This window comes from Carcharhinus amblyrhynchos, chromosome 26, assembly GCF_965287045.1.
Source record: "Carcharhinus amblyrhynchos chromosome 26, sCarAmb.v2.hapA, whole genome shotgun sequence".
In the NCBI taxonomy this organism is placed as follows: Eukaryota; Metazoa; Chordata; class Chondrichthyes; order Carcharhiniformes; family Carcharhinidae; genus Carcharhinus; species Carcharhinus amblyrhynchos.
This window is the reverse complement of record NC_137349.1, coordinates 19471244-19489952: the sequence shown is the minus strand read 5'-3', so window position 1 is coordinate 19489952 and position 18709 is coordinate 19471244. Positions and strand designations below refer to the sequence as shown.

Below are 18709 nucleotides of genomic sequence, written 5' to 3'. Positions count from 1 at the left end.
TTTGGGATAGAAAATTCCAGGGATTCATAACCCATTGAGTGAAGGTGGTTCTCATTTGTCTTAAATGGTCTACCGCTTATTCTGAAAGTAACTCTTGTGTTCTAGATTCCCAAGCCAGGGAAACATTTTCTCAGATGTACCCTGCCAATCCCCTTAAGCAATTCTGTTCTGAATAGTTCACTTTTGATTTATCTAAATTCTAAGCAATGTCAACCTAATCTCGCCTCAAAAAATCCCCTCATTTCAGGGACCTGTCTAATGAACTCTCTCTCAGGAGCGGCATGGTAGCAGAGTTAAGCACTGCTACTTCATAGCTCCAGGGACCTGGATTTGATTCCCAGCTTGAGACACTGAAGTTTGCACAGTTTCCCCATGTCTGCAGGGGTTTTGTCCTGGTGCTCTGGTTTCCTCCAACACTTAAAATGCATGGCTTAGATTGATTAGCCAAGCTAAAGGGATGCGTAGGTTCGCGGGATTAGTGGGGATAGGGCCTGGGTGGGATTGTTGTCAGTGCAGACTCAATGGGGTGAAAGGCCTCCTGCATTGTGGGGTTTCTATGATTTCTAGGTGCATTGTTCCTTAGGTAAGGAGACCAAAACTGTTCTCATCAAGGCCCTGTATAATCATGCTAAGGCTTCTTTGCTTTCTACTGCAATCCCTTGGAATACAAGGTCTTCAATTTTGCCAATAGTGTTTTTGCACATTAACTTCATACCATTAACACAAATACTTCCCACTCACCACACAAAAAAAAAACTTTTATTTTCCTAAAGTGGATAACTTCAACAAGCTGTATCATCTGCTACCTTTTTGACTATTCACCTAACCTGTCTATACTTCCCAGCAGGCAGTGCGTCCCATATAATTAACAAACTTACGTTAGATACTTCAAAGTCAGCAATACAAGTTATAAATACAGCCCAAGTACTAATCTTTGAGGTACGCCACTTATTACAGCCTTTGAAGCCCTCGGGTTAATGTACCATCTGAAAGATTGCACCTCCCAATGGTTTACAGACATAATTAAGAACTACTGTTTGGACTGATACACATTCTAGCCAGATAAATCCATGTTAGCGAATTAAGGAATACAAAAGTTTAAACTCGACAAAATAACCTGTCAATCATTAAGGAGGGTTACAGCATCAAAGTTCATTCATTTGATTATTAAGTCTTTAACAGTATTATAAGGGAGGTACAGTAACTCCCTTCAGTCCAAATGTACAGCTTTTGAACAATGGTAATTATTAATGCATTCATTCCAGATTGTTTATAGCAACTGGGGGCCTGAACTGTTTAAATGGATGCAGACATTCAATAATTGAAATTGGGCAGAAATTGACTAACATCTCCCCTGGTACGGTACCTGGAGAATCAAGACCAAGTGCAATCTTCATGTGAAGCACTGTGGTGGGTAGAAGGTACATCAACATAATTCAGTTCCCATGAAGTGACATTCAGTGCTTGGTTTAAAACATAATGACACCGATTGATACATTAAAAATTCATGGCTGTATGAACTTTATGACATTTTCTTCTGGGGAGCATGTACTGACTTAGAACATTTTAGAGGCAGTTCCCATCCTAAGTACGGACATACGAATTTGACAAGTCACAGAAACTTAAGATTCTTAATTATACGTTGATGGAAATTCCAAGTTGCTCACTCAGTCCAACTTTGTTAAATTTTAGGAAATTGGAAATTCTGCTGGCAATCATACATTTTACAGCTCCAATCACAAATGTCATGATGCCAGAATCTGATATTTCATAACTAAGGAAGATCTCAAAAACATTTGAAGCATTCATAATAAAATCCAACTCATTTCAATGGTATTTACAAGTATTTTATGGAAGAATTAGGTCAGATTATAAAGCTTAGTCTAACTTTCACTACCACATTAAATAGTTTGGTGAGTGCAATAGCTGGATTCAGATGACTTAGCTCTCCTTCACGTTCAAAGGCCCAAAATTACTTGAAATACAACTCAAACATGTAGCAGACATTTGTACAATGATGCAACTTCTTCAAATTAGACATTTGACAAAATTCCTGAAATGCCCAACAGAATAGAAAGCAACATGAAGACTCAAAAAAAAAACCCAAATACCTAGAGGGGAAGAAACTAGCTATGTCCACAAACTGCATGACAAACCTTTGAATCAGATTGCATATTGTAACATCAAGACTACTGCACTTTTTCCAACTATTACAACAGGTGATCATTTTTGCCTGCACTTGGAATTTTTCAATTACTGCTCCATTGAAAAGAATATTCTAATTTCGGAGCATAGTTCCACAATACCAAAAACCTAATCATTCCTTAGGCATAAATCCAGCAAGTGTTGTTACATATTTGATATAGCTGGGTAATGAGTTTGTGTGTTAGGTCCAATAGAAGTCTATAAATATCCCTCAGTACCATTGCTTAGTTCCAGATTGGAAATGAAGCAAACATTCAAAACTATGACAAAGCACTGTGGCAAAATATTATTACAAAAATTAATATACTCATTGCTATAGGTAGTAAAAATGGTACAAAGTGGTAAGAATGGCTTAAGTATAGAAAATATAGGTGAACCATCAGAAATAATATTGCTCTGCATCTCCAGTCATTAATTTTGTAGTAATTAACATGCTTCAGATGATTAAAATGATTTGGATAACTACAAACACAAAATATCACAAGCTTCTGACAATATTCATGTTAGGAGACAAATAAACTGAGGAATAACAACAAGGGACTGGAATTAAGTTAAAAAACTAGGGGACAGGATGCACACACCTAAGTTGGTGAGAACAGGACAGCGGTTGAAGACTAAGCATGGAATGGATAGAAAACAGCAAAATTAAACCTTATGCCACATATGGGTCGGAAAGGCCACTGATGCTAAAACTTGGCTTGCAGTCAATAACAGCAAAAACCTGGATCTCAGCAGCAGTGGGCTGAAGTATTGGATTTCACGTATGTGATATTAGCATACCTTTAAGGTGTTTTTAATTAATGCTCATGGGCTTAGGTGATGTCATTGTTGGGAGGAGAAAAAACTGTGCGCAGCTCAGGTGACAGGGATTTTCAGTTTGGAGCTGCAAGTTTTGAGTTTTAGAAGGGACAGCAAGCTAAAAAAAGTATTTTCCCTTTCTCCCTGTTGGTTAGCTGAGAACAAGTTCTTGTTTTCCTGAAAGATAAAAACTTGCTGTTGTTGGAGGCTGGACCAAAGTTTCTCTGGTGTTTTGAGAAGCTATCTTTTCTTCAAACTATTTGAGTCGCAACAGCATTTGATTGCAGAATTCAACTAACAGCTTTGATTCCAGTATCACGTGAGCATTAGTCTGTGCTGTGAGGAAAGTGTCATTTGCATGCTAATTTGTTTTACTACACATGTTAACTATATTGTTAAATAAACTTTGATAAAAGTTGGTCACTCGAATCATACCTGAAGTAAAATATTTCATGCTTATCCTAGCCAAATGCAAAAAACTTATGATTGATTGAGATGGACTTCATAAAATACTTGTTGAATTTCTAACCTGAACCTTAACTAAATTAGATAAATTTTTTGGAATTGTTTTAAATTTCAAAAGTTTCCAAATAATTATTACTCTCCTTCCCTGGATGAGTGCAACTTCAACTATACTCAAGAAGTTTGACATCATCCAGGACAACACCACCTGCTTGACAGACACCCCCTCCAAACAAACATTCATTCTTCCACCATCACTGCGAGCACCAGCTGCAAGATGCAAGATAGGAGCTCAATAAGGCCCCATGGACAGCATGACTACTACAATCTAGATTGCAGGACAAGGGCAGCAGATACATAGGAACACCACAACCTAGAAGTTGCCCTCCAAGTCACTCACTATCTGACTTTTGATTTGTCACATACATTAATATACAGTGAAAAGTATTGTTTCTTGTGCACTACTCAGAAAAAGCATACCATTCATAGAGAAGGACAGGAAGAGTGTAGAACGTAGTGTTACAGTCATAGCTAGGGTGTTGAGAAAGATCAATTTAATGCAAGGTAAGTCCATTCAAAAGTCTGACGGCAGCAGGGAAGAAGCTGTTTTTGAGTTGGTTGGTTTGTGACCTCAAGCTTTTGTATCTTTTTCCCCGATGGAAGGGTGAATATCCAGGGTGCATGGGGTCCTTAATTATGTGGTTACTTTGTCAATGCAGCTGGAAGTGTAGACAGACTCAATGGATTGGAAGCTGGTTTGCGTGATGGATTGGACTACACTCATGACCTTTTGTAGTTTCTTGCAGTCTTGGGCAGAGCAGAAACCTTTCCAAGCTGTGAAACAACCAGACAGAATGCTTTCTATGGTGCACTGTAAAAGTTGGAGAGTCATAGCTGGCATGCCAAATTTCCTTAGTCTTCTGAGAAAGTAGAGGCATTGATGGGCTTTCTTAACTACAGTGCTGGCATGGGGGGGGACCAGGACAGATTGTTGGTGATCTGGACACTAAAAACCTGAAGCTTTCAGCCACTTCTACTTTGTCCCTGTTGATGTAAGCAGGGGCATGTTCTCCACTATATTTCCTGAAGTCGATGACAATCATAAGAAACAAAGAAATAGGAGCAGGAGTAGGCCATCTAGCCCTTCGAGCCTGCCCCGCCATTCAATAAGATCATGGCTGATCTGTCGTGGCTCAGTTCCACATTCCCGCCCTCTCCCCATAACCCTTAATCCCCTCTCTTATCAAAAGCCCATCAACCCGCGTCTTAAAAATATTTAGCGAGGTAGCCTCCACCACTTCAATGGGCAGAGAATTCCAGAGATTCACCACCCTTTGAGTGAAGAAGTTCCTCCTCAACTCCGTTCTAAACCGCCCCCCCCTTTATCTTGAGGCTGTGCCCCCTAGTCCTATTATCCTTTCTGAGCGGGAAGAGTCTCTCCACCTCTATCCTATCCATCCCATTCATCATCTTATACGTCTCAATGAGATCTCCCCTCATTCTTCTAAACTCTAACGAGTACAAGCCTAGTTTATTCAGCCTCTCCTCATAGCTCAACCCCCTCAACTCCGGCATCAGCCTAGTAAACCTCCTCTGCACTCCCTCCAAGGCCAAAATATCCTTGCGTAAGTACGGCGCCCAAAACTGCACACAGTACTCCAGCTGCGGCCTCACCAATGCCCTATACAGCCGCAGCAAGACCGCCCTACTTTTATATTCAATCCCCCTCGCTATGAAGGCCAGCATCCCATTCGCCTTCCTGATCACCTGCAAGCTGGGTTTTTGCGACTCATGCACAAGGACCCCGAGGTCCCTCTGCACCGTCGCCTGCTGCAGTTTTTTTGCCACGTAAGTGATAATCCTTCCTACCATTATTCCTAACAAAGTGGACCACCTCACACTTGCCAACATTAAATTCCATTTGCCATTTCCTGGCCCATTCGCCCAGCCTATCTAGATCCTTCTGTAGACTCTCCACACCCTCCGCACAATTTGCCTTTCCTCCAATCTTGGTGTCATCAGCAAATTTCGACACCCTACACTCAGTTCCCTCCTCCAGATCATCTATATAAATGGTAAATAGCTGAGGCCCCAGCACCGACCCCTGAGGCACTCCACTAGTCACCATCCGCCAATCCGAATAGCACCCATTGACCCCCACTCTCTGCCTCCTATTTGACAACCAATCCTCTATCCACGCTAACACCCTACCCCCAACTCCCTGTCCCCTGACCTTCTGCAATAACCTCCTGTGTTATCCCCTTTGTTTTGTTGACATTGAGAGATAGAGAAACTGGTGCGGCAATAATAATGTCTCTCATTCCTGCACTGCCTCGTCACTGTTTGAGGTCTGACCCACTGCAGCGATGTTGTCAATGGATTTGAAAATTGAACTGGAGGGGAATTTGGCCACACAGTCATAGGTGTATAAGGAGTATAATAGGGGTTACATATTACTATATATAATGTTGAGGATGATCATGGGGGAGGTGTTGCCTGTCCTTATTGATTGTGGTCTGTCAGTTAGAAAGTTCAGGATCCAGTCACAGAGGAAGGAGAGTAGGCCCAGGTCATGGAGTCAAGATGAGTTTCGTAGGAATAATGGTATTGAAGGCTATATTGCCGTTTCTTCAGTTTGAATTAAATTCTGTAACTCCTCCATAACAGCACAGTGGGTATACCTACATCACGTGGACTGCGGCAGTTCATCACCACCTTCTCAAATGCAATAAGGGATGGGCAATAAACACTGGCCTAGCCAGCAAACGAATTAAAAATCAAATCGAACAATTGAAAGTAGGGAAGCATTGGCAGGAAATATTAATAGGAGAAAGTATGCACACCAAGGAGAATGAGCAGAGATAGAGAAGAAATGGGAGATAATTAGGGGAAAGATTATTAAACAAAATCAGAAAGTTACTCTAAAAAAACTTCCAAACTGAAACTAAATTAAGTATTCTTTCCATGATTTACAAAGTAATATGCTGATTATTTTCCAGGGTCACCATTTCAGAGTTGAGCAAGATCCAATATCCATTGATCTCCTACCTGGAGATTTTTGTCTTAGGACAGTCTTCCTGCAAAGGTGGCAGTATAACCAAGATTAAATTTTAATCAACATTTGGCTGAGAAGTGAACTGGAAACACACCTGAACACTATGTTTATTGCACTACTGTGGGAAAACGCAATAACCAAAACCACTCTATCTTCCCAATTCACATAATGAAACACTTCAGAACTGTATGAACCTTGCAAAGTATTCCTTCAAGGGTAACCAATGAAATATCTTTTTGGTGAACTCCAACATGAACTCCAAATCAGATTCTTTAAATTTCAAAATTCCTTTTCAAAAAAAGCCAAGTTTTTTTATTCTTTAATCCAATCCAATCCAGAGTCCCAACAAGTTGAGACATTCCCGATCCAAGTTGACAAGACAGGGCTCTCACCTCCTGTCTTGGGCATGATGTATATGATCCAAGCTGATTGGAGGAGAAGGAGCTACACCTACTCCAAGGATTCTTCTTCACAGCTCTGGGTTCGATTCTTGGCTCGAGTCACTGTCTGTGTGGAGTTTGCACATTCTCCTCATGTCTGTGTGGGTTTCCTCCGGGTGCTCCAGTTTCCTCCCAAAGGTGTGCGGGTTAGGTTGATTGGCCATGCTAAGAAATTACCCCTTCGTGTCCAGGATAGTGGAGGTTAGAGGGATTAGTGGGTATAATATGTAGGGATATGGGCGTAGGGCCTGGGTGGGATTGTGTTCAGTGCAGACTCGATGGGCCGAAGGGCCTCCTTCTGTACTGTAGGGTTCTATGATTTATGATCTATGATCTAAGGCTTGATCTCATTTGCATTTTAGCCAAAAGGCCGAGATGCCACTTTAAAAAAATTGCTTCAAAAATGAAGCTAAAATGTAACCTAATGACTTCAACCAAGTACAGCACGTCGATACTACACTTGATCTTGGCCAAAAGGCCGAGCCAATCAACCTTTCCGACATACTAAGTAGGAAGATGGAGAAAACAAATGTCATGGACAAGATTATTTTTAGGACATACTGAGATGCACAGTATATTGATACTGTATGTTATTTTTACAGCTGATAATCACAATCTTGACAGGTAAACAGAACAGCAGGACCAGCGTATTTAAACAAAATAAGCTCAAGATTGGCATTACTAAGTGTCCTGCAACATGCACCTTGACTCCAAGTCAATTTCTGAACGCTATCCCTGGTTTGCCTTTGTACACAAATATGCAGACGGACAAACTCAACAGCCTCCAACACAAGGCTCATGCGATGCAGGTCACTGTTGCTTGACTGCAATTTTGATCTTTTAACATGATTAATGGCAGCACAGCTCAGATACACTGTTCAAATGAAGCAAATGTTACAATCCCAGCTAATGTTACTACTACTGGACAGGAAGATGCCAGAATGGAACACTGGCTCAAAAGACCATAACTTGTACCTTTTTTACAGAAAGTGATGAACAGAGTCACAGGGCTACAAATCAGGTTTTAACAAAAATATTAAACATGAAAAGTTTGACTATAATACAATACTCCTTCACTCACTTGTCTTCACAAACATTCACAGATTTTAAGAATAATACAGGTTACAAAATATGTCTTATGCCATAACGTTCTCAGTGAACATGCAGTCCCTTTGAATCTATAGGCTGTGGTAAGACACACACCATTCTAAAACCAAGTGGCCACCATTAGCTAAGTGAACTGTGGATTTCTCCCCAAAAACCACCCAGATGATTATTATACCATGAGACAACTTACCTCATTGGACCCCGGCTTCCTCACAAGTGATGCCAAACTCCACCACAAGAAGACACAGACCAGAATCTTCTTTCAAACACTGCTTTGTCTCAACTGTTCCCAAAGACCTGCTTCCAGGTTTTACAACTCTCAGCATTCCTCTGTCTTGAATGCTTTTAAGGTTTTCACAAACTCCTGTGATTCAGAGGCCAACTGCTCCAACTATCACTTTACAGGTTACAGCAAGATGTTACAAATCTTAGAATCACTTCAAATATCTTTGGCTTGCAATTAGCCAACTGCTTAGCACTCAGCTGCCTTGTCTTTAACGTAAGGAACAGTACCATATTCTAGTGTGTTTGTTTGTTTCTTTGGCTTCAGACTTCTCAAAACTTCACTTCCTCCTTTAGGTCTCTTAACTAACCATTCTTTAGATTTCTGGCACTTGCTGCCTCCCCTCCTCATTCAACTTTATGGCTTTTCTTTGAACAAAGCCGAGAGAGATTTCCCCTATCTCCCTGCAAAGCTCTTCCTCGTTAGAAAAGAAGGCTGTTCTGTCTCTAGTTCCATCTGCTACAAATTCAGCTAAAACCATCACAAGGTCTATCTTGCTTAAAGTGGCCACTGGTTGCTGAGCAACATGTCATTCTTTCCCCAAAATCACGTTTACTTTTCCCATCGTAAAGTCAGCACAATGTAGCCACAGCATAAACCGAAACCAAAAGCCCCCAAACCAACACTTTTGTTTAACGAGAGTTGTATCCTTTCTGACATCAAAACACTAAATTGAACCCACTTAAATCAATACCTTCTCTAAAATCCCAAAACACAAATAGAGATTACTTGAAGTAACCTCTGCTTCCTGACATAAATAATTGTTCAGGGGAGGAGATTTGAAGGGTAGGATTGAGTACTTGAGGATGGGTTGGCTATTTCAAATATTAACAAGTGGAACTGACACCTACTATTGATGGAGATACTGTGGCAGAAGTGAAATAAAGCAACATCAAGATTTACAATAAATAGTCACAAGAGAAAGTAGCAATGTTGTTTGGGTAAAATAATAATTTTAGCTCCAAAAATATAAAGATGCTAACAAAAGATAGCAAGGATTCCAGCTTAACAGTACTGTAACTTCAAAGTTATTTAACTGAATCACTTCTGGAAGTGGTGAATTAAGTGAAATCTGATGTAGAAAGTGTTTGTACAATCAAAAATAAAATACACACAAAAGGTGACAACTACAATTATCCTATCTCAGCATAATACAAAATTGTCAATGCCAAACAAGAAATAGGGTGAATTTGTGAAAGGATTTTTAGTCATTGTTGCGGGGAATGGTTTATTGTTAAAATGCGTTATTTTACATTTTGGCTGCATGAAATTCTGAAAGGTTGTGGCCCAAGTGCCCAAATTTGAACAACATTGCCCTTCATCTGATTTGTGTTCGATTCCACTTGTGTGCAAATCTCTTTTCTGCTTTCCAACATACTGTTATGGGTCTGTTCCAACAGCTACTCATGTTTTAGAACTACTACACTTTTCACACACAAGTACAAACTAGATTTCCAAAGAAATGTCATACTGTATGCTCAACTACATATTGTACAATACAACCACATTTTTGTGATTACAATGCAATCAATATCATTACTGTGGTGGCAGTCTTTGTCAACATTTGATAATTTGGTTCCCTTTTGTTGCTGGATTAACACACTAAAAATTGTTTCCAAATACCTAAGAAGTGATTCAATAGTCACAACTCAGTTCAAGAAAAACAGGGTTAAATTGGCACTGAAAAATGTTCAGTATATTAAGTTGCATTACTACATTGGATTATCAATCAAGTCAGTGTGATCTTCAATGATATGGATGACCTAACGATAACATTCAAAGCATTTGACTTTACTAATTGGGTCGAGTATGAGTCAGCTCTGCGAAGTCCAAACATAGAAGGGCCTGACCAGTTGTGCCAGATAAAATGTTCTTTTTGCAGTTAATACATTCTAAAAGCAATAATATCAGAAGCTCCATGTTCATTCCAACAGCAAGATTGTCTTTTTCCATCTGCCCAAGATAACACGTCTTGGTTACTACTAATGCACTATTGCCAAAGTCTAATTCTTGCATTTTTAGCTGTATTCTATCCAAAAAATGCCAGTGTTCATATACCAACCATGAAAGCATTACACTGACTATGCCAGACTTTTTAAAAATTCAAAAGGATGTGGCCATTGCTCGCTAGGCCAGCATTTGTCTATCCCCAATTGCCCTGGTGGTGGCGAACTACCTTCTGATGCAGCCCACGTGGTGTAGATACACCCATAGCGCTGTTACAGAGTTTGAGGATTCTCACCCAGCTACTGTGAAAGAACAGCGAAATATTCCCAAGTCAGGATGGTGAGTGGCTTGTAGGGGAATTTTGAGATGGTGGCGTTCCTATCTTTCTGCTACCTTTGTCCTTCCAGATGGAGTGCTTAAGGGCTTGAAGGTGCTGTTTAAGGAGCCTCAGTGAATTCCTGTAGTACATCTTGTAGATGTTACACACTGCTGCCATTGTTCACCAGTGCTAGATGAAGTGAATTATTATGGATGGGGTGCCAATCAAGCGAGCTGCTTTGTCCTGGATGGTGTCAAGTTTCTAGAGTGTTGTTGAAGCTGCATTAATCCAGGCAAGGAGGAAGAATATTCCATCACACTCCTGACTCTCTCATTGCAGATTGTGACCAGGCCCTGGGGAGTCAGGTGGTGAGTAACTCGCTGCAGGATTCCTGGTCACTGATCTGCTCTTGTAGCCACAGTACTTACATGACTTGTTAAGTTTCTGGTCAACAGTAACCCCCAGGATTTGATACTTGACCAATATCATGCTCCCACCTGTATGTATTTCCACACATTTAACTGATTTAAGGGAAATGTGTCCGGCTGATATAATTAAATTTTGGGATGTAACAAAAAAATGGCCAATAAGAATGGTGCATTTGATGCAATCCACATGATTTTAATAAGGCTTTTGAGAACCATTGTAGACCAGTCACAAGACAGTCAGTGGGATCCAAGGAAAAGTAACAAATTGGATCCAAAATTGACTCAGAGGTAGGAAAGGAGAATTTTAAGCATGAGCACAGATTGGATAGATTAGGATTTTGTTTTGGAACAGAGGAAATTGATGGGCAGACCTAACTGAAGCAAGTGTGTAAAATTTTGAGGGGTCGAAGTAGAGTAGACAGAAAGGCCCTATTTATCTTGCTTAAAGGCTCCATAAACAGGGGACACAGGTTTGGAATAAGGAGGGGCTTAAGAGGAGATGCAAAGGTAAGTCTTCAAATCTGGAACTGTCTGATTACAAGGAGATAATGGCAGAAATATTGAAGTGCATACCTACATACTACCTCATGTGTCATACCCCATATAGTTACTGACTAAAAGTTGGAAAGTGGGGATAAGCCATAGATGGAGTACGAGTTTATGATCTTTGCTCTTGCACGTGCTCAGACTTTACATCTAAGTGGTTTGTGCTCGTACTTTACATTTAAGTGGTTTGTGCTCGTACTTTATATCCAACAGCGGTGTATCACGTTTCCCTCCTTTAATTTACTCCCTTATTGGCAGCCACCATTTTAGCCATTTTGCCTTCATCGTCTGTAACTCTCCCCAAAGTCCTACAGCCGTACCTTCTCCATTCCTAGATTCAAAAGCATGTGCAAGACTTGTAATTTCAATTACATATTCATCCCTTAGATCATTTCTTCCCCCCATGTGTGTTTATCTGATCTGTAAAGTTCTCTGGGATTTATATGAATGATTTGGATGAGAATTTAGGAGGCATGGTTAATAAGTTTGCAGATGATTGTGACATAGCGGACAATGAAGGTTACTAGGATTGCAATAGGATCTTGATCAACTGGCAAGATTTGAGAGTCCATTATTAAAGATGAGATTGCAGAGTACTTGGAAGTGCATGTTAACATAGGACTGAGTCAGCATAGCTTCATCAAGGGGAGGTCATGTCTGACAGATCTGTTACAAATCTTGGAGGTAACAAGTTAGATTAAGGAGAACCAGTGGATATAACTTATCTATATTTCCGGAAGGCCGTTGACAAGGTGCAACATAGGAGACTATTAAATAGTCTAAGAGCCCACGGGGTTAAGGGTATGATCCTGGCATGGATAGAGGATTGGCTGACTGGCAGAAAGTGAGGATAAAGGAATCTTTTTCAGGGTGTCAACGATGTGTCTCAGGGGTCGGTGCTAGGACCGCAATTTTTCACAATATACACTAACGATTTGGAAGTAAGAACAGAAGGCACTGTTGCTAAGTTTGCAGATAATAAAGATATGGAGGGGGACAGGTAATATTGAGGAAGCAGGAGGCTGCAGAAGGACTTGGACAGGTTAGGAGAGTGGGCAAAGAAGTGCCAGATGGAATGCAATGTGGAAAAGTGTGAGGTTATAAACTTTGGAAGGAGGAATGGAGGCATACACTACTTTCTAAATGGGGAAATGCTTAGGAAATCAGAAACACAAAGGGACTTGGGCGTCCTTGTTCAAGATTCTCTTACAGTTAAGTCAGCAGTTAGGAAGACAAATGCAATGTTCGCATTCATGTCGAGGACTAGAATACAAGGGATGTATTCTGAGGCTGCATAAGGCTCTGGTCAGACCCCATTTGGAGTACTGTGAGCAGTTTAGGGCTTTGTAGCTAAGGATGGATGTGCTGGCCTTGGAAAGGGTCCAACAGGAGGTTCATAAGAATGATCCCTGAAATTAAGCACTTGCCATATGAGAAACGATTGAGGACTCTGGGTCTGTACTCAGAGTTTAGAAGGATGGCGGGGGTGGGGGGGAGGGGCGCAGCGTGTGTGGGGTGGTGGTCTTATTGAAACTTACAGGATATTGCGAGGCCTGGGTAGAGTGGACGTGGAGAGGATGTTTCCACTAGTAGGAAAAACTAGAACCAGAGGGCACAGCCTTAGGCTAAAGGGACGATCCTTTAAAAGAGGAGGAGGAATTTCTTCAGCCAGAGGGAGTGGTGAATTGGTGGAATTTTTTTGCTACAAAAGGCTATGGAGACAGAGATAGATAGGTCTTGATTAATAAGGAGATCGGGGTTACGGGGAAAAGGCAGGAGAATGGGGATGAGAAAAGTATCAGCCGTGATTGAATGGCAGAGCAGACTCGATGGGCTGTGGCCTAATTCTGCTCCTATGTCTTGCAGGCTGATGAATGGCAGATGTAGTTCAATTTACGTAAACGCGAGGTGATGCATTTTGATAGAACGAACGAGGGCAGGACTTAATTAATGGTAGGCCCCTGGGGAGAGTTAAAAAACAAAGATCGAGGGTACAGATTCATAGCCCCTTGACAGGAGAGTCACAGGTGGACGGGTGGTGATAAAGTCAATTGACATGCTTGGTTTCATCGGTCAGAACATTGAACACAGGAGTTGGAATGTCTTGTTGAAGTTGTACAGGACATTAGCAAGGCCACACTTGGAATATGTGTACAGCTCTGGTCACTATTTTAGAAAGGATATTACACTAGAAAGACTGCAGAAAAGATTTACTAGGATATTACCAGGACTTGGGTTTGAGTTATAAGGAAAGACCGGGACTTTTTTGCCCCCTCTGGAGCACAGAAGGCTTGGGGCGATAGTGATATTGAGGTTTATAAAAATGAGGAGCATAGATAAGGTAGACAGTCAACATATTTTCCCAAAGGTAGGGGAGTCTAAAACTAGAGGGCATAGGTTTAAAAGAGGGAGAGATACAAAATGGTTCAGAGGGGTAATTTTCCTCACCCACCCTGCCGCCTGCCCACATAGTGGGTGGCGAGACCTGGAATGAGCTGCCAGACATAGTAGAGGCAGGTACGATTTTGTCTTTTAAAAAGCACTCTCTTACATGGGTAAGGTAAGTATAAAGGGATAGGGGCCAAACATGGGTAATTGGAATTACCTTAAATGGTAAAAATTGGGCACATGGACAAGTTGAGCTGAAGGGCCAGTTTCCATGCTATCAACCTCAATGACCATTCTACAAATTGCATCTTCTTTCAATTTCTAATAATGGCACCCAAGAAATACGAACAGATGGTGTACAAACTACTGATGTTGTTTACCAGTCTATCAATAGCAGCAACATGATAAAATTCAAAATTATGCTACTTCCAACACCTAAACAGATAGGAAATATCCCTGGTAACAATGTTAGTAATTTCCAACATCTAATCATGACTTCATGTCAAATGAAAGCCAACGGTCTAGTTTCCACTCACTGGCTGGTACAGATTTTCCCAAAACAAATGAGGAATCTGTTGCATATGCAACCATAGATGTAAAAACCGTTATAAGATTTCACAACTACTGTGAATCCTACAGCAAAGTCTCAAGCCATATTGAGGAATAGTTCGTTGAAGTAGAGTTGTGATATAAATTGGCCATAAAACACTCCGGTTTTAAATGTTTAAACATGCAGTGCTTCATAGAAAGCATAGAAGGTCCAACTCCCTTTTCATTCAATGCCTGAACTGAATATCACAGGTGGGAGGGGAAAACACCAAGATGCCACAGGCAGTACTGGAGGGGCGGGGTGGGGAAGAAATTAAGTGGAGATGTCATCACATTCCAGTTATCAATATTAGAGTTGATCGAACTCTAAAGGCAGGCCATCCATTTAGCAGTATCATAGGACTTTCAAATGTTGTGGGAAAAATGAAAGTTTGCATATTCAAATGTGTTAAGCACCTAAGTTTAAACAGAAAACTGCTAGTTAATAGATAAAAGTTCAACATTACACAACATTCATGGCATGTACCACCAGCCATGGTAGGCTAGGAAAGAATGTAAACAAATGAAAAAAATCCAACCAAATAATAAACAATATTCATTTTGGAAGTGTAGATCAGCAATTACTGAGATAAAACCCCAATTAGCCTGCATGACAACTAATAATTTTGATGTAGTTATTAGGAGTTTATTAAGGCAGCTCCACCTAATGGTTGAATGAGTAAAAGCACAACTTGGTGTGTTTCACAGATGAAAAGGTCTCCAGTTCAAGTTCCCTGTGGACATCTGCTAATATCAGCCAAAGCAACCATTACAAAATTCCAAATGGCCGCAGGGCCCTAGGTTTTTCAGAGGTGTGTGTGTATGTATGTGTATATGTATGTATCAGGGGTGGGGGTAGTATATGATCCAGTGTCAAATTTTATCTGAATCCTTCCTGTGAAGTATCTTGGGACATTTTAATGTTATTGGCATTATCGAAATCCAAGCTGCTATTTGCAACTCTTGCAAAAATGCTCTCTTCGCCAGCTTTAGCTTGTGCAGTGTCAATGTAAGTGCTATTGTTTCAGCATTAGAATTTTATGCTAATTTGGAATATTGCAAATGTTCCATCCTACTGAAAAGTAACCATAAGTGTTAGATAAAAATACATTGTTATCATTGACAGCAAGACCTCTATTATTTCCACTTGTGGCATTACAATTCACTTGACCTTAGTTTACCTTTTCTGACAAGCTGTGCTATATTTATCACGTTCACATCATTCCGGTGTCATGAGAAAATTTATATGAACTTTAATTTGGTTAAACACAGTATTAGAATGCAACATACATTATAACATTGGTAAACAATGACAGCAACATGAAAAAAAATCCTTTAGCTTATTATTCTGATAGATGACCACCGTTGATAGTTTTAAGTCTAATGTTTAAGTAGGAGGTATACTAACATAAGTATTCCATTTTTAAGCATTAAATTCTCACGAGACAAAAAAATGAACGTGATATTCTGTGATTCAAAGTTAACAACGTGTTATTTAGAATCAAAAGTGTACGTTTTAAACCCAATTAGTTTTCCGCTTGAATAACTAACCAGTTATTATTTAGCCCTTCCAATTTTTCCCCAAAACATGTATAAATAGGACAATTATTTGCCATTAATGAAGTATTTTTCACACGCAAGAGTAGTTTAAAGACAAAATGATGAATACTCATTAATACCTTTAGAACTTAATGTGAAATCGTAACGTTTATTAGGAGACTATGGTTTGAAATATTCTATTTGACCACATTTCCTTCAGTGGCAACACAGATGAATGTGCACATTTTCAAAATCGTGTAGAAAAAAAAAATTAATTTGTTGCTTCAACGTACTGGTGAGTGACTCATAGCCGAATCATAAATCGCTACACAGTACAAAAGTGTCTGAACTTTACGGCGAACGTAACTGTTACAAACGAATTAGTCAGTAAGTTTGTAACATTATGTGGCACTTCTGGTAACAAGTCACGCAGCTGAAGGCAGTACACGACCTCTTCAGGGAAGAACACCCCGTCTTTTCCCTTGGCTAATCTATCACGGTATCGTTTTGAGCCAACAGCTGTTTGATGCTGATCTGCCAAAATGAGTCTCCCCTCCCACAGCTCAGAGGAACGTCAGCACGGGGCCGTACACTATCAAACCATAACAACACAGTCATCACATCAGAAACACACCGGCAACGTCCACGTCTAGCCTACCATCGCCCGGATTGGCGACATTTCACGAATTTTGAATTCATTGTCGGAAAAAAATAAATATACACATCCCTACTTCTGATCCCTTGAATGCAGGGGTATAACGCACAGTCGTTACAGACACGCGTCCATAAAAAGCAGTGGCTCCTCATGAATTCCAGTCATTCCGGAGTCAGACAACGACAGTCATTTTCCACAAACACACACGCTTTTTTTCCCCCCTTCCACCTCTCCTCCTCTTGACTCCAACTCAAACACAACAAAAAAAACCATGGACAGACACAGAGGCAATCCAACACGTGGTAACGGTTACAAACTGAAAGCAGACTGAAAGCAAATCCCCCCAAAAACACACACACACACACGCTTGTGTGGAATCAACTGAACAAAATTTGGCACACATGTCCTTACCAAACATGTATTTATTTAGACCTCCTTGTCATGAGGTATGGGGGGGTCACCAACTACATACTAAAAGGTGGGAAGGAATAGAAAGCCGGGCAATGACTAAAAGTCATTCTGTAATACAATTGAATGGGGATGGGGGGTGGAGAGAGAGAGAGAGAGAGAGAAGGGAGATGAAAAGGATTCAAAATAATCCACACAATCATTGTTTTGGACAACAGCCTCACATATAGGTCTAAATACAATTGGAAAGGAAGGCTCCCGGCGATGGAGGACATTTGGACACTCCGATTAATGCCCAGCCCACAATGAATGTAAGAGGGGGCCTGAGAGACAAAGGGAATAAATATCTCCCCGTCCGCCGACACCGGCTCGACACCAATCGAGAGCACAAGACACATACAAAAAAAAACAACAAACCGGTCAATCCTCTCAAAAATACCTCTTCACCCCGATCCCCCCCCCCACCCCGGACAATGGATCAACATTTCTATTTATATATATTTATATTAAACATAAATGAAGAAGTTTGGATAAAAGTAATCCCATCCGAGAAACACAGACAGAGGAGAATGGGTTTTTTTTTGCTCTCGGTTGCTGCTGTTTGGGGCCCATCGATACCGCTCTCTCTCTCCCCCATCCCCCTCACCACCACCAAGCCGCCGGATTGCCGCTCGACAAGAGCCCGCGAACAGCCTCCCCCTTCCCCGCCCAATCTCCACTACTCACATAGACTGGCAACGGCCAGGGGTACACAGCCGGCTCCGCGCCCACCGGGCTTTTAAGACGCAGTTCGTGCTTCTCGCCCATTTTCTTCCTGGTACTATCATGCTATGTCTTTGACGGATTGAAAAAGATCTGGCCAGAAAAAAATTTTTAAAAAAATCCGGGGAGGGGGGAGGAAATTAAGAGCCGAAAAGGAGGAGGAGGAGGGGAGAGGAGGAAAAAAAAAGGGGGCGTTGATTTATATGAGTCAAAAAAAAGTTCAAAGGTAATTTGTCATCATCTGCCTCTCATGACTCCCTGTCACCAGAGCCCCAAAGCCCGGCCATCTTGGGGCCGGCGTGAACTGAGCGACCGAGAGCGCTATACCGCAGACTGCACCAACTCGCCAATACAGGGGTGTACCAGCACCTCCCAACCCAATCATCTCTCGCTCTACGCCCCTCGTCCACTTTATTTCGCCAACGTGACGCATCGTCAAGTCTTTAAAACCCATTCCCGTATCTTAGCCCCGGAAAAGTTTTTCATCCACTCGAAAACTTCCCCTGAATTACCCCTCCACCGTGTGGAACATGGTAGGAAATTGGCGATTCTACCAACTCTGGGATGTGGGGGTGTGTTTGGACGCACATGCTGATTGGCTGGGGGGGTTTGCAAGGGCAGCACGTGATGCAGGGAAGCACAGGAGACCAACTCAAGGGTGTGTTCCCTCTGCTGGGTTCTCTGGAATGTGTTCTGGGCTGAGAGCTCTGGTGTCTGCCACAGCTTAAAAGCCCACCTAATTCTTACTTATTAGTGTCACAAATAGGCTTGCATTAACA

At 41.2% G+C, this 18709-nt stretch overlaps 1 protein-coding gene across 4 annotated transcripts in view; it reads right to left on the bottom strand.

Moving 5' to 3' along the window:
* Nucleotides 1-18302, bottom strand: part of dot1l (DOT1-like histone H3K79 methyltransferase) — a 92868-nt gene extending 74566 nt beyond the window's left edge. For 2 of the 4 annotated variants that reach the window (XM_080213134.1, XM_080213135.1), the window contains exon 1: nt 17895-18302. In XM_080213134.1, coding sequence (XP_080069260.1) covers nt 17895-17975 — 81 coding nt within the window. In that variant the 5' untranslated portion in view covers nt 17976-18302. The remainder of the gene's footprint in view (nt 1-17894) is intronic. The other 2 variants (XM_080213136.1, XM_080213138.1) reach the window with 2 other exon arrangements.
* Between the last annotated feature and the right edge of the window lie 407 nt (nt 18303-18709).